The 22,413-nt window shown below is 40.5% G+C and overlaps 1 protein-coding gene across 1 annotated transcript in view; it reads right to left on the bottom strand.

Moving 5' to 3' along the window:
- Positions 1–22,413, bottom strand: part of LOC137967930 (collagen alpha-1(I) chain-like) — a 53,685-nt gene that overhangs the window by 21,183 nt on the left and 10,089 nt on the right. Inside the window, exons 12-47 of the mRNA XM_068814532.1 lie at positions 21,759–21,803; positions 21,464–21,517; positions 21,113–21,157; positions 20,321–20,518; positions 20,080–20,133; positions 19,852–19,896; positions 18,923–18,976; positions 18,789–18,842; positions 17,843–17,896; positions 17,321–17,374; positions 15,935–15,988; positions 15,286–15,330; positions 14,206–14,259; positions 13,935–13,979; positions 12,924–12,977; positions 12,764–12,817; positions 12,419–12,472; positions 11,867–11,920; positions 10,093–10,146; positions 9,958–10,002; positions 9,698–9,742; positions 9,455–9,508; positions 8,558–8,611; positions 6,274–6,327; positions 6,055–6,108; positions 5,276–5,329; positions 4,804–4,857; positions 4,341–4,394; positions 4,163–4,216; positions 3,633–3,686; positions 3,132–3,185; positions 2,976–3,029; positions 2,851–2,904; positions 2,087–2,140; positions 1,181–1,234; positions 503–556 (exon numbers count right to left, since the gene is read on the bottom strand). Coding sequence (XP_068670633.1) covers positions 503–556; positions 1,181–1,234; positions 2,087–2,140; positions 2,851–2,904; positions 2,976–3,029; positions 3,132–3,185; positions 3,633–3,686; positions 4,163–4,216; positions 4,341–4,394; positions 4,804–4,857; positions 5,276–5,329; positions 6,055–6,108; positions 6,274–6,327; positions 8,558–8,611; positions 9,455–9,508; positions 9,698–9,742; positions 9,958–10,002; positions 10,093–10,146; positions 11,867–11,920; positions 12,419–12,472; positions 12,764–12,817; positions 12,924–12,977; positions 13,935–13,979; positions 14,206–14,259; positions 15,286–15,330; positions 15,935–15,988; positions 17,321–17,374; positions 17,843–17,896; positions 18,789–18,842; positions 18,923–18,976; positions 19,852–19,896; positions 20,080–20,133; positions 20,321–20,518; positions 21,113–21,157; positions 21,464–21,517; positions 21,759–21,803 — 2,025 coding nt within the window. The remainder of the gene's footprint in view (positions 1–502; positions 557–1,180; positions 1,235–2,086; positions 2,141–2,850; positions 2,905–2,975; positions 3,030–3,131; positions 3,186–3,632; positions 3,687–4,162; positions 4,217–4,340; positions 4,395–4,803; positions 4,858–5,275; positions 5,330–6,054; positions 6,109–6,273; positions 6,328–8,557; positions 8,612–9,454; positions 9,509–9,697; positions 9,743–9,957; positions 10,003–10,092; positions 10,147–11,866; positions 11,921–12,418; positions 12,473–12,763; positions 12,818–12,923; positions 12,978–13,934; positions 13,980–14,205; positions 14,260–15,285; positions 15,331–15,934; positions 15,989–17,320; positions 17,375–17,842; positions 17,897–18,788; positions 18,843–18,922; positions 18,977–19,851; positions 19,897–20,079; positions 20,134–20,320; positions 20,519–21,112; positions 21,158–21,463; positions 21,518–21,758; positions 21,804–22,413) is intronic.

The raw sequence follows: 22,413 nt of genomic DNA, 5'->3' as shown, positions 1-22,413 counted from the left end.
TGTTCAAAATGATCAAAAAGTCGTCACCAACCGCTAAAACACGCATGTTGTGCAACATGAAACAAGAAATGAAAGTTATGAAAAGCAAATCATGATAATGTAAAATTTTGCAATAAAAATGTTAATGTAGTAGAGAGGCATTATACTGAAGCACAAAAGTATCTTACAATGAAGACGAGGCTCGCATATTATTGGCTAATCGTGTTCGTTATCATGACGACACCTATATCCTCACATGTGAAAGATAAAAATGATATGTTAACTGCGCGCGGTGAAGATATGATTTTTTAGTAAACGGAGAAATTCTGGTATTTCATCAGTATCTATATAATAAAGTGATTTATCCAGCGGATATCCGGCGGATAGCACTATCCAGCGTTTGAACAACTGGGGCCAGACGAGGAAATTCAGAACGGTGCCCAAATGGTAAGGAACGAAAAAATTTTGGAATACTAGTCACATAACATAACCCCTTTCTGTTAATTTTCCCAACACTACTCACTCTTATGCCTGGAATTCCTTGAGGTCCTGCAGGCCCAACCGCTCCAGCTGGACCCTAACATAAAAAATAATCACATTAATATAAACTAAGCTCTAAAAACACGATAACTGCCTGCTTGGACTTTCGAAACACATGCACCTATCAACTTCCCCCCCCCCCCCCCCCCCACGTTTAAAACAGGTTTCTCTTTCGGATATCACCATACGATGTGCACTTCTACAAGACAGTGACCGATTGAGTCTAACAAAACTGAAATACTAACAAAAAGGTCACACTATAATGCAGATTGAGGGTCTAAGAATGGGATAGCTGTTGTATCTTCTTGTTTGGATCTTTAATACATGCATATGTTAACTTAATAACCCTCTGTCCGTTCCAAACAATTTTTTCATTCCATTGTAACTCATATTTGATGGTGACCGATTCGAACGAGAGCTTAAATGAAAGGATTTTCTCTGGCAACACGAACGGCTAATGTCTGCCTCCTCTTCAAGGCGAGTCTAAGTGCAAAGTTTTTGTAATGGTAATTAGTTCTACTTTACATATGAAACTAATTTTCATAAGAAAAACTTCGCACTCAGACTCGCTTTGAAGAGGGGGAAGACATGAACAATGGGGATTAACATCCGAATTTCCCTCATTTGGATTCGACGATATGGGTGATTCTTATTTTGTTACCTGACCACCACCAGTTCCTATCTCGCCGGGTAACCCAGTTTGTCCTGAAACACCCTACAACGACAATAGTTAAAAATAATAATATAACAAATTAGGATTTGAAAGTGATATTTTGACGGGAAGATCATTTTCACTATAACGACAGATTCAGTTCTTTGGCAGCTATTGGCCTGGGAAACAGCGGTCATGTGCCCTCCAACAAAGTTAGCTCTATTAGGCTAACGCAAACATAAGATATGATCTCGTTAGTGAAAACCTCGCCATGTTACCATAAAATGTTTGAGACCGACCCGAATCTTAAATATTACGAGCAAACTTAAAAGCAATAATCGGCTGAAAATCTTCGAGCCAACGTGTAATGTTCTTTTTATTATACGGAGACTAAATATTGAATATTTCCGATTTTATTTCAAGTAGTCAAGTTTTACAAATACGGCTGGGCTTTATAGCAAACAGAAAATATTCTTCTTCGCGTTTTTGTTTTCAAGTTTTTCTGTAAACTCTTTAACTTCTTCGTCGCTGATTGACGCAAACCTGCTCGCCATGCTTTTATTCTAAACAACAAATGAGACGCGAGAAACCAATTCAACAAAAGCAAAAGGCGGGAATCGTGACGTCATTGAACGATACGACACTCACAAAGATGACATACGGAAAATACGCCACTCGGGTCCCGGATGAAGTGGCGTATGGAATCTACGAGTGGTTTAGTTCCCAGTAAAACACTCTCCTCCATATAATAAACACAGTTCCTTCAACCAGAGAGTCCCTCAAGACACGAAATACTTGCTCTGCAAACACTAGTTTATTAACGGATATTAATCTGCTTTTCTATAGTTCATTAACCCCTTTGCCCAATTCTTGATCACCCTGGTTCATTACAAATGCCAAATTGCTAAATATCACCTGGGCTCCTGGAGTACCTATGGCTCCCATCATTCCATTGTCACCTGCGTCTCCCTGTGATAAAAATAATAATAATAATAGCAATGAGGATATCACACCGAAACAATTCCCAGAGTGGATATGATTTGTTGGAGGCGATTCAGGCGCATCGAGGAAGCGTATTAGCTAACCAGCACAGTTAATAGGACTCAAATCCCGTCCGGTCTTCAACGACAATGATAACACGATTTTTAAAACAACATAGCACGCTTTGCACGCTTTGTGCGTGCGCTTTACATGCACGTGCGTTTCCCTCTGACGTCCATGTAAAACAATAGGTGCTTTAAGATCTATAAAGTGGTTGTCAAACTGGTTGTCAACAAAAACACGACCAAGCAACAATATCATTGGTTAAAAGAGCAAAAATAATCGTGCTGCACGTGCTGCGCACATTTTAGCACATATTTACGATGACGATTAAGCGGGCCTTAAGGTTACTTCGCCAACATTGTACAACGCGAAGTAATCGCGAAAAACTTACGATATAGTGCTAAGTGATATTTTGCAGTGACGTTTCATTGATGTCGCCGTCGTAGATCTTAAAATCCCTAATGATACCTTAAAATAACTTAAGAATTTACAAAGATTTCCAGCACCTTCGAATAATTTTTTCATCCTCTCTCCTAACTTGAGCGCCGTTCATACTTGAATGAAACAGACACAGCGCTAACAGATTGCACTGCATGTTACAAAACAGCAAATGAAAAAACTGAGTTGACATATACCTTTCTACCAGGCCGACCGCTAGCACCAGTGACGCCTTCATCTCCAGCAGGTCCCTAAGTAACAAAAAAAATGGAAGCTTATTTACAGCTACAGCTCTAAATAAAGAAAAAGAAAAGTATCATACCGACTCTCCTGCAAGACCAGCGCTTCCGAGAGGTCCCGTTTCTCCGATCGGTCCCTGTAAAAAGGCGTATATGGGATCAGAAAACATGTAAAGAGTAGTAATAGACCTTGATTGAGCAACAGTTCAGAGATGCTATATAGTTTAAAGTTATAGTACTTGTTCTCCACGATCTCCCGGATATCCTTTCTGTCCCCTTTCACCAAAGCTTCCCTAAAGGAAAAGGAAAAAAAAGTACAATTAGTAACGTTTAATGAATATTGCATACCAGCATTGGTCATTGGGTGGATTTCAATGGATTTGCAATTTTCAGTTCTGCATCTTTTGGTGTGATGTAACTGGTTTCAAAGGGTCGCACAATAGTTTTATAAGCGACGTTTTCCGAGCGAAGTCTTGGCTACACGTATTTTGATTTGGGCTCTCTTTGCTTCACTTCACTATTACAACACTAATGGTACTAAAGCTGCATACGGCACACAGTAACTAAAGCAACGCTGCTCACATCACGATATTACAACAACTAATTATAACACATATGATTAGCCCTTTTGATGTTTTGAGTGTTGTGATAAGCCAAGTTACTCAACAAGTTCTGATAATTAAAATGCGCGGTGAAGCAAGGCACGATTTTACTCTTAGCCAGGAAAAGGGGAGTTTTACCTCCAATCCTGATGATCCAGATCCTCCTGGTGGCCCATATTCTCCTGCTACACCCTGAAAAAAAGTAATAAGAGAATAAAGTTGTACATTCCTTAAAAATTCAACGTTCCTCATTGGCGCGTGTCTTAAACCGCAGTTCTGAACATTGCAATGGGAACTCATTTTAAAAATTAGGTTTAACTCATTAGAGTGAGTGTCAATCGAGTGTTGTAAAACTAAAACGAAAGTTATTACTTTGGCCAATCAAAATGGACGGAGACAAACCAGTAAACCAATCAAACTCGAAGTAATTGCACGTAGCTGACACAAAGCGCGGGAAAATGTGCAAAACCACGATTGGTTTTGGTTTCACTTGTGATTGGTTGAAAAGTGGCGCGAGAACATTGAACCAATCACTGAGTGAAGTAATGCAAAACCAAAACAATTCACTACTTACTTTCGACACTCAATTGAAAACACCTCTAACTAGCTTAATTTGCAGCCGAGAAAGCGCTAATTGTGTAAATTGAAGACACTGAACGTCGACTCACCTTTTGGCCGGCAGGGCCTATGCTTCCTGGGGATCCTGGAGGACCAGCAAGGCCCTGAATATTCAATCCAAATTAAGAATTTCAGTATGAGTAAGAAAGTAAGACACAATAACAGAAACAAGGCAGTGACAAAAAAAATAATTATCCAACCAGTGTGAACTTTCAAACTCAAACTTACAGTTCGACCTAAATAGCCTGCCTGACCCATCGGTCCTGGATCGCCCTGTGGGCCCTAAACAATACAAGAAGAATACAATTGCAGAACTTCAAAAATTCATTCAAACGCACGCACACACTTACCCACGCACGCACGCAATCATTCACGCACACACGCATACAAGCACGCACGCACGCATTCAATCTCGCACTCACTCGCTCACACATGCTGTTGGCTAGCTATCTTCTTTATTTGAGCTATTTGTCAAAAGGCTGCATATTAATTTTGAGTTTACCCTACTACCCAGAGAAACAAGTTCGTAAGGTCTCATTGAAACCGGTTGTTATTCAACCAAATGAGACATCTGTAATATCAGGACTGTTCGGCATTTTGATGTTTAATAACGTAATAACGTTTAATTAGTAAATACATAACATGAAAATACAAATTATCCTTCTTAAAGCTGAATTTAAAACGTTGTTACCAAGTCGCCGTTATCCCCAGGTTGTCCATTTATTCCTCCGTCACCACTTTCTCCCTGAAAAAAAAAAAGAAAAACCGGTGCCGAGTTGTAGCCCTTTGAACAAAATCTTCAAAATGACTGGATAGTTACCGGGATCCTTAGTTTACCGGTAAGCTTCAAAAGGGATGAAAAGCAAATATGATTGCTACATTTAATCCTACGCTCTTCCTTGCTGTTTGTGATACCAACCAATACCGGTTCCACAAACAGCAGTATCAGCAGTAAATCAGTTTTGCAATATTTTCCAGTTGTATACCATGGAATATCCCTCAGTCTTGTCACGAGTATTTCTTTGGTATACACACTCTCCCAAAGGGCCCTGTGTGTATTCCAAGAAATGATTCTGATGGGATATTACTTGGTATATGAATCGAAAGCGTTGTATAATTGATTGATGTATTTGATATAATTAAATGAAGCGGAGTTTATCTACCTTGACACCTCTTTCGCCTGTCACACCCGGACCTCCTGGTTCACCATTGGGTCCCTTGAGGGATTAAGTAAAGAATCAAATAAACAGCCATGTGACCACTAGTCAACGGACTTAACAATCAAAATATCGCTGTCAGAAAATTAAAAGGTAACGCCGATGTTTTTTTAGATTGATCTTCCTTCGAAGCCAGAACTTTCCAGCTAACCACAAGTCTTGCACGAGAAATTCAGTATTACCAGGAACCATCACTAGGAGAGAACAACAGCGCTATATTCCTGTCACGGCGTGTTCACAGACCTATTTATTTTTAGATTGAATTTCCCGAGAATAAGACTCCCACGGGAGCGCGATGACCAATCACATGAAACTAACTCGACGTCATAGCGCCACCGAACCGGAACTGCGGGAAAGGTAGTCTAAAAATAGATCAGTCTGTAGAAATGCCGTGACATGCTTAGTATGGGAGTTGTTTCCTCCTAGTCATGCCCTCCTGCTATTACCCATGGGATCGAGAATAGTCACTCGCACAAGCCAAATCGCAGTGTAATAATTCGTCCAAACATAGCTTGATCTTTGAAAATGCCGTTACATACACCCAGTATCGGAGTGGTAGGCTCCTGGTTCCATTCTTCAATCACGCTCACGCTTCAATCACGTCTTAATTTGCCCATGATCGATAATAAGTTAAGGTCCTAGTTTATCTGTCTCAACTTCGGTTGCCAATATCCAACACGAAAGAGCCTTAGGTGAAACCTAAGTGAACTGATGTGATCACCTACCGAACCCCCATCAGCACCATTTTTGCCACGCCTTCCAGAGGATCCAACTTCGCCCTGGCAGAAAAGAAGAAATCCGGAGATAGGTTGTAAAAATAGTTATAACTTTTATTATTTTTCATTCGCAAAATGCTCATACATCGCTCCAACGAATGATAAACTTTGAATTCCTGATTGCATGGAATGTTCTTGCAAAATGAAGGAAGCATACTGCCATCTTACTGTTTCTCCTTTGCGTCCAGATGGCCCCTGAAGTCCAGCGAGTCCTGCGATTCCCTGTCGCAGAAAAAAAAAACCTCCTAGTTAAATTTATCATTTTTGCTAACAGTTAATAAAAATCTTTATGACGGAATATAGGTTCCCACCTTTCAACATTTGCTGTCCGCTTTGATATAAAGAAACATCTGTTCGTTCACTTTCTTACGGGATATAACTTGAACTCGCAAAGGCCAGCTCCCACTGGCTTAATGAGGAGCTTAAGCTTCAACAACGGCGACGGCAACAAAAACGTCACTAATTTGCATATTTAGTGGGCAAAAACAATAGCTTTGCACGCCCTGCGCGTGCGTTTTTCACTTTCGTCTATTTCTTTGCCGTCGTCAGCAAAACAACAACGTGAAATAACGTGCTTGGAGGTTTTATGAAGAACGTCAGCACTTGAGGAGAAATTTTCATTTTCTCCACTATATGACCAGTGTCATTTCTGAGGAACTACCACACCCTTGTCATTTTAAAAAGGTTGAAATAGTCACAAAGCGATTAAAATAGCACGAACGTATATTATAAGAACGTTCTCGTTGCCGTCGCCGTTGTCGTTGCTTGAGCTCTCTAGTGTCCCCAATTAGTGCTTCAACGCTAGAACGACTAGACACTTAAATAAAGTTCCTTTCTTTTTTCGATAGAGAAAATTCGGCGCAATCGAGCGTTCAAGCCTGAGCTTTTCTGGGCTTGCTTGCAACTGCTTAAAGTGTACACGACAGGTTTTTTTTCAATCGACTCCATCGAGAACGTTGTGGTTAAATCTTAAAAATCAATCTTAAAAATCGGAATTTTCACTTTCCGTGAGGTACAAAAGTTGCTTCAACTTCTTTTAAGATGCGCTTTATTTGGTTGCAATAATGAAATTAGACAAAAGAACGAAATTCCTATATCCCTAAAATTTCCTGCGTTCTTGTTTTAACGTCACAGTTCTGCTATCCCCAGTCTCCTTACTAGCGCGGTTTTGTACCCAACCTGAAGTAAAAATTCCCATTTTTAAAATGCTAAAAATCGTTATGGAAATTTTCTAATTGTTTTTTATCTCAGCAAACCATGATGTTTCGATTGAGTAACTAAAGAAACATGTGTCATATACACATTACGTTTCTTAGCTAACTACGATGATCTTCCTAACTTTCATTTCAAAGTTCATTCTGCAGTTGAAATAAATGAAACTTCATATATTCCAAAAATAATTTCGGTCGCAAAATTTGAAGAACAATTAACAACTGACAACAGCTATAATAACAACAACAAGTTAATAAAAACCAAAACGAGTCGAAAAATACATATATTTTAAACTGGAACCTTTGATTTCGACCTTGCAAATTCACGTACTTTTTGTCTTAATTAAGGAGCTTAAGCACGCGAGTTTTTGAGACGCGGGCGGCAACCGGAAGAGAACATTTCGCGTGCCAGGACAGTGGGGTCTCCCAGATTTTTAAACTAATCATCTCTAATGGAGAAAAAATACTCAGCAATGTAAATTTGATTGTGTTAAAACAAGTTAAAAGGGAAAACAGCTCACTTCCGGTTACCGTTCGCGTCTCAAAAACGCGCGTGCTTAAGCTCCCTAATATATCTTTTCCTGATACCCCATCCATTTAGAAAGACTTCTCTCAGCAAAGATTGTATTGGTGGCTTCACGTGACGTCATCGCCGCCATGTTGGTGGACGAAAACAAAAGATCTCTCATTAGTTCCTTTTGTTCGTCCACCAGCGATTGTAAATTACGGTTGTTTACCATTTACCAAAAAAATTCGGTAATTTCGGTTGGAATGTTAATGGTATGCCTATTTAGGTCGTCCCAAACGGAAAATTTCCGGAGAAAATTTCTTTCTTGAAAGGTAGTCGAAAATTCCCAAACGAAATTTCCAGACGGAAAACGTGTTTCCCATTTTGTATTCCCCTATAATTCTGCCTCTCTCTAGACTCTCGGTAAACTTGAACGAATTGTGTAAATGGTACAGGCCGATCCCAACTGAATTTCCCATTCGGGAGTTTTTGCTTACCACTTGAACAACTTAGTACCAACCGGTTTCTGCTTGTAAATGGTAAACAACCTACATGATTTGTTTATCTTTGTCTCTAGAGATTTGTTGAAAACCACCTATATGCGTAATTACTAGCGCTCCGACTGCTCCGATTACATCACACTGAGGTACCGTTGAAATTATGAGCTCCCGACTTCAATCTTCAGTCTCTTCAACGGTTCCTGCACTATTTGAGCTCCTTTGATCACTCTTACCGTTTGTCCTCGATTTCCGTCAACGCCGACCTCTCCAACAGTTCCTTGGGACCCCTACAACATGGGGAGAAGGCTAAGAAGCAGTGTTGCATGGAAACTACCAACAGTCAAAGCTCAAGCAATAAAGAAACGGTGTACAAATCAATGATAATTTCTTACGCATGTCAGATGGATAAATTTTGTTAATAACCTCTAACAACTCGATTAGTTATTTTGCCTGTTTCAGTTTTCTGATTAATTTAAGAAATGGACTACGTTTATTGTGCCGACATGATAAAGGAGTAGTTTGTTGTCCTCATTCGTTCCACAAGTCATAAACTATTCATGGCCCATACTGTTGTATGGGATTCTTGCAATGGCTAGCCATTGTAATAACTCTTGTGCAGATCTTACACTCAAGTTGTTTAAAACATAAAAAATTTCCTGAACTTGTTACTAAATAAAAAAGGCGTTCTAAAATAATACCAAACACAGGGAAAACACTTGAATTGCGCGTATAAAACATTAAAATTATACGAAGAAAAGGTTAATGTAGTTTTGACTTGCAATAGACCTTTTCGGCTTGTACATTTTATTTTCCCCATACAGATCATGTGATAATACTCAGGAGGCTTGGCCCTTTGTTTTGTTCATTAAAAAGAGTGCATGCAGGCATATTCATGCTTGCATGCCCTCATTTTTATGAACAAAACAAAGGACCAAACCTCCTGAGTATTATCACATGATCTGTATTGGGAAAACAAAATGTACAAGCCGAAAAGGTCTATTAGCCATGCATGAGTACGAACTAGCGAAAGAATTTTCATCTGTTGAATATTAAGTCATGACCGGCAAGAAGACTTACGAACGACCAATCATATTCTGATTATGCTCAAATATTTCTCCGTATTTACTTACAGGTGGACCTCTTTTACCCTCGTCACCATTCTCACCAATGACTCCATCTGCGCCCTGATTAACAAGTAAGACACATTGATACTGGTCATTCAGCACTTCTCCTACATCTTGAAAAACATATTCTATGGTTCATTTTGCTTCACAACGATCAAGAACTAGACATCAATAAGTTGTTGTCTATGTCCCTTCTGCCGGAAAGGACAGCCACATATTTCCTGTTATTATAAATTTTCCTAGCCTAACCTGATCTCCTGCAAGACCTTGTAATCCAGGCGCTCCCGATGTTCCCTGAAAAACGTCCATTGAATTTTCAGAAAGCTCTATCGCATAATATTGAGGACGAAAAAAAGGAACAGACTCAACCGACTTATGTATATCTAATGTCAACACCATCCTACATATCGACATACATATCAAGACATTTTCATTCTACAAGTATGCTTTTAATGAAATCCTTGTCTGTGTCTACATTTGTTTTCATATCTGTCTTTATCTATATGCACCATTTTTCCTGGTCTTCCATCACCTCCCGCAGTTCCTTTCGGGCCCTGCAGAGAAAACAAAAATCTCTCATTTAATTACATAGTTTTAATTTCCGAAGTTGCAGTATACACAATGTTGCTAGGACAGGAGCTCACCAAAACACCTTCAAAACCGTCTGGACCAGGATTTCCCTGTGTTCCATCAGTTCCCTGGAAAAAAGCAATTCTGAACTCAGCAAACTCGAAGAAACTTAAATTAGAAACGAGAAATATGATCATTCGAGAAGAAGCTCAGTCACAACGGCTGGTTTTCACGTAACGTCACCGTCGCCATGTTGGTGGACGAAAACAAAAGATCTCTTATAGAGTGTTTTCACTCACGTGATCAGTAACCGTATTTTTTTAGGTAGGGTCGTACCTCTTGTTGAACACTATGTTTCATTGGCTGTATAGTGTCGTACTTCCCATTGTTTTCTGTGCTACATTGTTATCTTTGTTCGTTCTATTGTTCTTTTGGCCAATCCTGAATCCCCGTTCAATGAGGTACGACACAACCCTGTTTTTCCACCGAAACAAAAGAAAACGTTTGCATGACAAAGAATTCCCGGAGGATAGTTGGGTAAACCAACTTGGCCGCCTTGACATCACGTGAAAACACTCTATTAGCTTCTTCTCTTAATTAGTCCACCAGCGTTACATTACACCATTATTATCTGTGTCTCAAAAGATTGTTGGGTCAACACAGGAGCATGAAAACGTTTTTTTTTAAGTTTTTCTCATGAGCTCTTGACGTCACAAAAAAGAGGTTTGCTGAGAAAAACAAACGTGTTGCACATGCAGCACATCTGCAAAAGAAAAGGAAGCTTAAAGTGCTACTATGAACAAAAACTCAATTGTTCTTTTTCTTTGTATTTCAAAACCATGTTAACTTAACACCAAGTGACCCAAGTTTTAAGCCTTTATTTCAAAAAGACAACATTTATTTATTTGGGTCGAGGAGAAAATTACGTCAAGGACTCACTAGTTTAAGTGCAATGCGTGTGTACGCGGGTGAATTAATATGCAGCCCGGGAGTTTCGTGTTTTGCATACTGTATATGATAAGCTGCATCTGTACGCTGAAATTTTATACTGGTAAGTAAATGACGTCACTTTCTCTAGATCCAACCCTCTGAGGTCCAATCGGTCAGTTTTGAACGTGAGTAATCCAAAACTTGACTGGTCTTTCGTATGCCGGATCCGAAATAATTAATGTTCACAAAACAAAAGAACAAATCTCCATTACAGATGATTAGTTTAAAAATCTGGGAGACACCACTGTCCTGGCACGCGAAATGTTCTTCCCGGTTGCCGTCCGCGTCTCAAAAACGCGCGTGCTTAAGCACGCATGGCTCTGCGCGCCCTGCACGTGCGTTTTACATTCTGGTACATTTCTTTGCAGACGTCTCCCAGAGTCCAGAGTCCTTGTTTTGGGGCGAAATAGCCCTTTTACCCCGGCGTCAATGTGCAAACACATTGTGGAAGGTAAGAACTCTTAGCAATAGAAACCTGGATTGCAGCGAAAGGTTATTTCTTGAAGTTTTTTAATGACACTGCGATCAGTCCTTTGAAAGGAAATCCAAATGTCTTTGTCTGAAGAGCTGACAAATTAAGTAGAGCAAAACTTGGATGAATTTTTTTGACTAGATATTTCGTTTGACCGCATTTATATCCAAATCTTACTGATGCCCACTCGAAACACTGAGCGTGTAGATTGCAACCACAACTACTGAGACGATTTTCAAGGAATAAAAACAGCAACAAATTTATTTGTTGCGCTCTCCTGTACGGGATCCTGTAATTTCCGTGATAAAAAAGTGTTCCTAAATTGTTTGAACACTGATCAGCGCTTTACAGCAATGACTTCACCAGTTCTCGTATTGACACCTTACCGGATCACCCACGCTTCCCTCTGGTCCACTGGAACCGAAGGGACCTTGAACGCCCTGAAGAGAACAACCATTACAAATTATACAATTCTACGTTTACACCAAATTTTAAGAGATTAAAGAAAAATGTGATCGAAACACTCTAAATCCCACTGATCTTCGTTTCTATATCAAACAACTGAAATGCCTTGGCAAGCTCGTACAACAGAGATATTTATGCACCTAATAAAACCTAAAATGTTAGTTTTGATTCTTGTTTTCCAAAACCAAAATATCACTAAAACTACAACAACTACTCTGGTGATGTGTTGAGCTTCTCTGTTATGACACAGACATATTCGGGAGATATTCAAGTCCGTGACTACGGGTCGTTTTCATATGACATCATGATTTCGGTGGCCATGATAGATCATGATAAAATTGCATACAAAAAAATGAAAGTGGTCCCAATCAATTTTCAAAAACACGTATGTCCTGAAATGCACTCAAGACACCAGAAAATAATTTCAGCCGCTGGACAGGTGAGTAAGTAAACCATGATTACAGACTACAGACCTGTTTTCCAATCTCTCCTCTCGGGCCCTGTCCGCCCGTTGGTCCTTGGTTACCCTGTGATATAGGGGAAAAAAAACAGTACACCCGGTAGTGCCGCATGTTACCCCGAATAACAATAATTTACTTTGTAAAGGCATCACGAATAGGTCAAACTTCAGAACTTTTAATCAGTCGCGACAAGGCCATTATTTTGCGTAGCACGTTTAAATTTTGACCACGTTCCAGCCAAGTGACTTAACCGACGGTGCTCAGCAAAAAAAGCTACTTAACATGACTTAACTGCGTGTTCCATTTAATGAAAAGATATTTAAGAAGCCTGCAAAATTCTAATATTTCTAAGATTACCCTCTCTCCATCTGGTCCTGCCTCCCCAGCTTCTCCTTGATCTCCAGCTGGTCCCTGGAGAATGAAAGATAACTTATTACTCCCGATTGATTTTCTGCAGCTTAATTTAAGTTACGCTCTAGAAATACTTGTTGTATCTCTCACAGAGGGTATTTACTACCTCTTCTCCTTTTGCTCCACGAGGTCCGGTGCTTCCAGCCATCCCTCTCTCGCCCTAAAGCGCAAAAGAAAATGATTGACCCATTATGAACCTCCAACGACACTAGACCAAGATTGGTTACTTCTTTGCAAGTTATACTTCAAATTTAGCTTTCGAAAGAAAATCGTATCCCAGAAGTCTAGATATGTGATTGGATGTGGCTCACCAGTTTAAGGCATTATTTGTTTTAAGAGCAACTACTACTAGAATTTTCTGTGGGAAAAAAACATGTCGGAATTACGTTCTGTGCGTGCCCAATCCATGATTTTGCATTTAGCACGGCAATCCCTCGCGCGGCTAATTGGTTACGCACCAATCAGAGGCGTCCTGGTTATCAGGCCCAATCTGATTGGCTATTATTTGGCGGGACCATATTATGGTTAAGTGATGGACAACATCCAAATGAGAGATATAACACTTCTTGGCTACATCTGATTTGCTATTTAGGACAATGCATTCAGGGGTGTAGGCAGCGGGGTCCTGGGGTGCCCGTGACCTCCCCTCGAAAAACAAAACAAAGCAAAAAAATCAATCGCGAAAAAACAGCAGGCTGCGTGGATGACTGCACGGAATTTTGTTATGTATATTTTTACAAAATATCCGAATGTTCCGAAGGGGGGGTGGGGGAACAAGTCCCCTATTCTTCCCAGTCACTGGCGCCTTACGGCGCTCATTCAGGATCCCCCTCCCCCCCCAATGAAAAATCCTGCCTACGCGCCTGTCATTATTAAGACAAGGGCAATTCTTCTTGTGATTGGTCACCGGCTCGAAAGGCCGGAGTTCTGAAAACAATGAAGACATTCAAAAAGATTATTTTATACTATTCCATCGAATTCCGAGTTTTGCATGATACATGCTGCTCCCAAAACGACAGGGTCGAGCAGCCATGCAATGTAGAGGATATTATAGGATTATCCTGGTTCATAGTTCTTGTGGTTAATTCCCTTGAATTCAAAGTGTCTTGAGACCTACCGGGTTACCATCATCTCCAGGATAGCCATCCTCACCAGTCATTCCCTACGAAAAACATGGTCTTAATGTATATTTCCAATAAATTATTCTTTACACGAATTAAAGCATGAATTATTTTTTGCATGAGCAACCGCATGTATTACTGAAAAATAAGTAGTCGGATCAACAAATCGAATCTTCATAAAACATAATCCAAAGTAAACTATGGTCTTTGTTTTGGACAACATAATGCTTGACAAACACTTAACGAAAAACATTTTCAAGTACTTACGGCGGATCCAGGGCTTCCCGCCAAGCCTTGTAAACCTTGTCGGCCAGGACTTCCCTGATGTAGAATGATAAATGATCACAAGTAAAATGTAGATTTAAAATTTATCTTCATCTATAAAGTAAGAGTCATCGCAATCAAGCTTCATGAAGCAAGACTGTGATCATTTATGAGTAAAGGAACTTAAATTCAATGGGAGGTCGGAAGCAAATTCGCAATTCCTTTGAACTTATACATTACTACATTTACGCAAAATTGATTGGCTTAAAAATCCCGAGTCCCTCACACAGCCAATCAGAGAACAAAGTAAGAGAATCAAACTTTAGCGTTCACACGCGTTTTCGTCGCTCTTAGGGCCGATTTACACAGTACGATTTTTGTCGCATGCGACAACGGCTTCCGACAAACCCACGACATGATTTACGATTGTTGTGTAAGTCAGAAAAAATGTCGTAGCATTTTAAAACATGTTTTAAAACGCTGCGACAAGTCGTAAGTCATAGGCCTGTCGTGAGTTTGTCGCGTGCGACAAAAATCGTACCGTGTAAATCGACCCTAAGGGACGGTCGTCTTTGCTGCTTTGTCTTACGACAAGCGCACTCGACTGTCTGCGATTACTTGCGTCTGATCTACACGACAGAACATGATTTGCAAGTCAGCTGTACTCTTATCGACAACGATATCAGTCATCACAGTGGACAAAATGTGGTCCCGCTGTGCCTCGTGAATCCACAACAAATTTTGACCACTGTGATGACGAATATCGTTGTCGATAAGAGTACAGACAACGCTGAACGACATTCGAGTTGCTTTTTTACAACAATTTTCAACGCCAAAGAAAATGTATATTTCAGATCGTGACCAAGATCACGACACAAAGAAAAAGTGAGCGTTGTCTACAACTTTCTCGCAATATGATTGGTTTATTTCCGAAAATGAGCGTTCCCGATTGGCTATTACATTGCGTGAAGCGAGCAGCGTTGTCTAGGCTCTTATCGACAACGGCAAATTAGCCAATCAGATTGCGAGATTACAAGCAGTTGTGGTAAAAATAAGTAATTTGTGCCATTCTTGTGTTCTCACCCTTTCACCTTGTTGGCCCTGCACTCCAGGCAAACCTTGCGCGCCCTATGAGGTTCAACAACACCACAGTCAGTCACCTAAACCTAGTGAAATATCCTGGCTGCCAAGGGTCTCCTGCAACCGGATGATCAGAAGTTCAACTCCTGTTCAGGAACAATCGGATTCTTCCGATTATATCTCTTAAAACCCAATTAGGGACGGTGCCTACTATTGTTATTGCGCATACGTTCTGCGCATCTCGAGATACTCGAGGAGATGCGGAGAACGCAAAACTCAGAACTTAGCAAGTGCCCTTGGTATCCAAAAAGAAAATCGGGGGTAACTATGCATTTTTAAGAGGTAATTTATCTCCAATTTCGAAAAGAACGACACACATTACTCTCTATTTAAAAGCTTTTTACAAATATTGTTGATTAATTATCTTTGAAAAATGCGTGGTTAGCCCCATTTTTTTGTTTTTTTTTGGATTTCATTAACACTTGTTAAGATCTGCTTTTCCTCCATATTCATATACCGCACAAAAGAAGGCACCGTCCTTAAGTTAGCCCTGGCTCTGTGGTTTCTCAGTTGTCAATAGCGCTCAGCCCACACACAACCACGACATATACAAAAGTGTTATTAAGAAGTTTTTTTTTTTCTTCAAACCTACCTCACCCCCATCTGTACCTCGAGAACCTCGGTTTCCTCGTTTTCCAACCATTCCCTAGCGAAAAACATGAAAGAAAATATGGGTGAGAAGTCTTTTATTTTAATGAAAATTGTTCGCTTTTGAGGAAGTGTGGCCCAGTGTTAAGGGCGCTTGCCACTCGCTGAATTTCAGGGGCACCCAACGACCAATTTGTTGTAAAATTTATTATTATACCCCAGTTAATGAAAATAAATGTTATTAAGGCATTTTCAGGTGTTTTTCAATGTTGCTGGGAAAACATTATCTGTTCCTTTTTCCCAGCAAGACACACAAGAAATTTCCCAGCCAGCTAGATAAAATTGGTTGGTTTCCCAGCCAACTGATCAAATTTATTTCCCAGCCAGGAATTCCGCGCGCTTTCAAATCCCTCGATCCAAAACGACAGAATAAAAGCGACAAAACCGGGACAAAACAGGTTTTTTCCGCAAGTGCAATCACTCTGACCAGCCGTCGTATGTTTGTGACTACTCTCTGGGAGAGGGAAGGGTTTTTTTTTTTTTAAGTCGTCCTCAGTCTTCAGAGTTTCTACAGCCAGCTCGGGTTGAAATGCTAGAAAAAGTCAGTAATTCCCAAGCAAAACCTCTATCAATAACAAAATTTCCCAGCCAGCTCATCGAAACACCCGTAATTTTGCCAGCCAGCAAGATTCCTCTGGGGAACAGATAATGTAAGGAACAGATTCGTTGGGTGCTCCTGGAATTTGTTCCTGGTAGTTCCTGGTTCAACTTCCTAGCTGCACTTGTAAATAGCCAACTGGTTTGCCTCCGGAAAGTTGGGATTCTTAACAGTTGTTGATGTTGTTCAGTTCCATCGCTTCGTTAATTGTGTTTCATTGGCTCTGAAAAGCTCCTGTGGGGAGCTTTCAGGCTCTTTAAACTTTTTCGGTATTTTTCCGGGAACCTCTTATTTAGCTAAACCAAAAGATGATTTATATTGTAGCAATATCCCTTTACATTCCTTGTATAAAGTTGTAATATAGAGAAAAGTATGATCTGTCAAATAAGCTATCTATGGACTGCTTTGACAAAATCACTCGCTCACTCACCTGGAATATCCCAGAGCTTAAATTAGTTTTCCATCATTTTCGTGTTACAGTCATTGATAACAAAGCCAAAATATCTGTTGCTTGACCTTCATCCATTTCCATTCAAACCAAATTATTCGGCACTCCCTTCTTCAAAGCAGATTCTGTGTATTTTATGGTTTTCACCGTATAAAGCCGTTTTACAGAACGCGGATCAAGAGAAACATGCAAGAAAATTATGATTCTTAACTTTTATAGCTTACCACTATTTGACCGGGATTGTGTAACAAAACCGAGAATTAATTTTTCTTTAAGAGGTATACCTGCATTCCAGGTTCACCACTTGGTCCCATTTCTCCTGGAGATCCAACCTCTCCCTGCATCAAACAAATGCGAAACACAGATATGAGCGTGAGTGCAAGTGGCTCAGTGACCGATTGAGGTAAGGAGAGAGGTATTGCCATTGTCACGTGATACCACTACATTTCCGGTGATTCAGTAAGGCTACACATGGGAGACATAGACCGCGAGCGGTCGCCCTTTGTTCCTCATAGCCAAGCGGGGCACGCGAACAGTTAAAATTATGCAAATTACTTCCAAAAAAGGAGGAGAGATTATTTTTTTCTTTGCGCGGACTCCGCCCTCGTTCCTCGCGGCTTCGCCGCTCGCTCCTCGCGCGCGTCATCGAATTTTACTGTGACGCAAAAGAAAAATATGAGACTGTTCGCAGTCTATGGAAGACTACGCTTACTTTTAAAGTGCATCTAAAACAAGGTATCTGTATTAACAGTTGACCTTGATACCAAATAAACTAAATGTCATTCGGAGGATTGAAAGGATCTTACCCTTGAACCTACGTATCCGCGAGAACCAGGAGCCCCAAGGACGCCTGTGGGACCCTAATAACGAAAAGATGGTAAATATTGAAAAAATATCAGATAAATAAACGATGTAAAAGAATAAGGAAAACTACGAAAGACAATAGTCCGTCATAAGCTTGCTAAAACAGGCTTGCTGGCTTTCTCAATAAAAATCGTCCATCGACGAAACTCATAACATAACATAACATAACATAACATAATAATAATAATAATTGTCGCAGCTAATCGCCATCGCAAGTACAGCAACGACGCAGCTCAACGAGGTCGAACCGAAAGCATACGAAGGCGCCTCTGGCAGCCGCTATACGGTCCATGTGTGACCTTGGAGCACAGCTTACAGCCAGCTGGAATCAGCTGTATGTTGGTTTTTGCTGAGGGGGGAAAACCGGAGAACCCGGAGAAAAACCCTCGAAGCAGAGAAGAGAACCAACACAAACTCAACCCACTTATGGCGTCTGGTCCGGGAATCGAACCTGAGCCATACTGGCGAGTGCTCTCTCCACTGCGCCATCCCTGCCCCATAACATAAAGCCTTTATTGATACACGATAAGAGTTAAAGCTGCCAAGCTTGTGGGGTCGTGTGTAAAAGTATTTAATCTAAGACCTAGAAATATTAGTTAAAAATGGATAAAAAGTAATAAAATGCATTAACTATCGTGTATCGTATATACGATACATATTAAATATTAAATATAAAATACATAACATTAAATGTTAAATATTGAATATAAAAGTACTAAGCTAAGGACAAAACATTATCTAATACCTTAAATTCTAAAAGTATACGCAATCACTGTCTCTAATTCGAGAAGTGGAGGCAGTTGAGCTGTCGAAGAGAAAGTCTTTTTGATTTCCTTAAAAGTAAAATTGTCAATTTTATCACTACAGTTATTATTACAGTTAACTCACTCTTTTTCCAGTGGAACCCACGGGACCACGACCTCCTGGACGACCCATGTTGCCCTATATTTGTGGAAAAAAGAGAGATGTCATAAGTCTTCCAGGTTTCGCTCGTGGGATGAATTTTATAGAGATTTACAAACCTGTCTTCCTTTATCCCCTAAGGACCCCGTTTCTCCAGGGGAACCCATTGAGCCCTAGTATAGAAAAACAAAATTCTCTTAGGTGACTGAAAACAGATTTTATAAGCACTTCCATTTATGCAGCTTTTGCCTCAGTGGAAGCTCAAACTTGCAGGTCACTGATTACCGTGTCTCACGAAATTTTCGTTGGACTTTTATTTTGCGGATTGCCGATTTTTGAGGTTTGCGGGAACATATTTTTGCGGCTCGGATTGACTAAAATTTACGCTGGGAACTACTTTGTTTTTCTCTTCGACGTTTATTACTTTTTTTGGTAAAGAAAACCCCCCAATCATCGAGAACAGGCGGAAAAAATGTGGTGTCCTGGAGGCCATAGAAAATGGTGTCCGGCCCTTCGGATGACCCGTTCGAGCAAGTTTAACGTGATGACCTTTTGATTGACTGCTTTGATTTCGTTTCTTGTGCCTCAGAGACGTTTTGTTTGTAAGAAGCTCCGATTGCTTTTTCTCAATGCAAATATCAAAATAAACGATCTTTTTCGGCCCAATGTATGGTATAGTAAGACAAGTGCATTGAAAGCCACTTTTAATTATATCAACGGGAGTAAATTCTTGCACTTGTTCATTTTTCTGGTGTTTTTTTTTTCTGCTGGAAGTTATTTTTGCGGATCAATTACTATCCGCAAAATCCGCAAAAATTAAACACCGCAAAATAAAAGTGCTACACGGTAGTGCACGACTTCATGAGTGTCTTCAGAGCTTTGCACTGACTCCGTAGAGGCCATCCTTTTTCTGCTACTGAAATGTCATCCTGTTGATTTTGAGCACAGAACCACTGACCCGTAAAAACTTAATGATGGATTCAGACTAGAATCAAATGCAGATGTGACCCGCTGCATGTGGACATTCATACAAAGACAGTAATCTTACCATCTCACCGGAGGATCCTGATAAACCTGAATCGCCTGGTTGGCCCTGCAATGTGAGAAAAATATTAACGATTGGGGAAAATTCAGTTTTAAAACTTGATGCAAAATAAGTTTACTCTGAAGTATAACATTTTGGTCGACTGCAAGGCTCTTGTCGAGGTCCTGGGACACAGAGTGGAGTGCAAATGTCACAGCTGTCAAGCTGGATTGGAACGCATCACCGACCTACCTGGTTACCAATTTGTCCTTGAGAACCTGCGTCCCCTGAAGGTCCTGTGTCACCCTAAAATAGAAAAAGAAAAAAAAAATCAGCAAATGGACAGATCATTACTTAGAATTATGGAAAACTAATGAATGGCATATTTCCCTATGACAGTCACTTTCATATTGGCTTACCTCCCTCAAAAGCACGGGAAGACACACACATATACCAAATTCTTTAAATGTCTTGGTTTCTATTTGTTTCTCACCATAATGCCTTTGGAGCCTTCTAAACCGGATCTCCCTTGTTCCCCCTCTAAGCCATTGTTTCCAGGGGACCCCCGTGGTCCCGTTTCCCCAGTCTCCCCTGCGTAACCTATCTCGCCTCTGGTCCCAGGACGTCCTCTAATGCCTTTCAATCCTGCATTACCAGGGGCCCCAGGCGATCCTATCTGACCAGGTGCGCCCTATGAATAAAACAGAATGCCAGATTATTCTGAGGTCTGTGTACAACAAAGAGGGAAAGAGGAACTTTCCAATAAAATAGAGCGAGTTTTAATCTAGTGTCTTAAAACCAAAGTAATTACTTTGGCCAGTAAAAAAGGACGGAGACAATCCAGTAAACCAATCAAAACTCGAAGTAATTCCACGTAGCCGACACAAAGCGCGGGAAAATGTGCACGTGCAAGACACGATTAGTTTGGGTTTCACTTCTGATTGGTTGAAAAAATGGTGCAAGAACTTTTAACCAATCACTGAATGAAGTAATACAAAACCAAAGCAATTCACTAATTACTTTTGACATTCAATTGAAAACGGCTCTAACTATTGAAGAATAATTAGTTGCTGGTTTTTATTCTAAACGAGATCCCAGACTGAGGAAGAAATCGGGATGTTAAGGCCTTCTAGTAAAATGATTCCAAGAACCTTTATTTTCCTGCTTGTGTTCCCATACCCTATGTCAGTAAAACACTGTACGTTTAAAGAATTTTAAATTCTCGTTCCGTTTAAGTAACCTGCTTTCTATTCCAACGAAACAGGACAACATAGGTTTAATTTACCGTGCTACCAACGGGTCCAGTTTCTCCTTGTGCACCATCTAAACCCTACAAAAAAATACGAATTAAACAAAACATCTTGCATCACTTGAGTGAATTCCCAACGAACCACGCAAAGAAAAAAAAGAGTGTTTACATGTCTCCTTCTGTCTACTCAAAACCTGCAGTACCTACGTATAGTATCCCCACTTTAAGAGGAAATTAAAACCGGAGAACGAAGAAAGATTGCGTTAAGCTCATTAAAAGAGCGCTTCTTAAGAAGAGGGGTATGAACAAGAGTTTTTTTCATGCTTGGAAACGTTTTGCTTCAGCAATGCATCTTCGAGTAGGGTGTTCAATTACTGTATTCCTTACCTGAGGTCCTCGAGGTCCAGCTGTACCCTGTGATCCTGTTGGCCCTGGATAACCCTTGAAAGCGAGAAAACACAAGAGTAAAACAAAATCCGGGGGGTCAGAGTTATCGGAGAATAGTTGGTTCAGTTTTTCATTTAAACCGGTGATCATGAGGCTTTAGCCGGGCTTTGATGAATTTTAACGGCAAAACTGTACAAAAACTACAAGTGATTGAGTGTCAAAAAGTATATTCTGGCAAGAAGTATCCTAAAACGTGGTGGTTTCTTCGTTTCATAACTTTTGTGGAGGAACTCACAGCTGCTCCATTTCGTCCTGGATTTCCAATATTTCCCCTCTCGCCCTGGTGGAATAAAATGAAAAAAAAAAGTGAATACCTACATTGTGGTCATGCGAAAGAAGTTCCGGACGATCGAGGAAAAAGCCTAAGGGGGAAGGACAAACAAAACGAGAAGGAGGAAGACATCGATATAGACATTGTTTCGAGGAATGTTTTGCAGAGGTAAGAGGTTCTGTATGGATGCTCCATTTACAAGGTCCAATTTACCAAGCTGTTCAATCTGCCTTTCTGCAAATTTTGGAGTGTTCCCGGTGGTTTGGTGCATGCATGGTGTATTTGCAGAAAGTTTTGAGGCGTCAAAATGATGGGACTGTGGAATTGAAACGACTTTGAAAGCCTAACAAAATCCAGGCTTAAACGAGACTAGACTTCTTACTAACCGAGCGCGAGGGCCGTACTGGGGAATATTGGCCCGAGGTCGTGGCAGTATGGACCGAGCGCAGCGAGGTCCGTACAAAAACGACCGAGGGCCAATATTCCCCAGTACGGCTCGAGCTAGCTCGGTTAGTAAGTAGTTTATTATATGGTTTTTTAATTACCTTTTGCTTTGTTTTTGCAAGCCCGTAATCGGCCCGTGGGCATTACGGGAGAATAATGCCCTACAATTCAGTCA

This window comes from Montipora foliosa, chromosome 8, assembly GCF_036669935.1.
Source record: "Montipora foliosa isolate CH-2021 chromosome 8, ASM3666993v2, whole genome shotgun sequence".
Taxonomy (NCBI): Eukaryota; Metazoa; Cnidaria; class Anthozoa; order Scleractinia; family Acroporidae; genus Montipora; species Montipora foliosa.
Note: the sequence above shows the minus strand (reverse complement) of the source record. Positions and strands in the feature narration are given on the sequence as shown.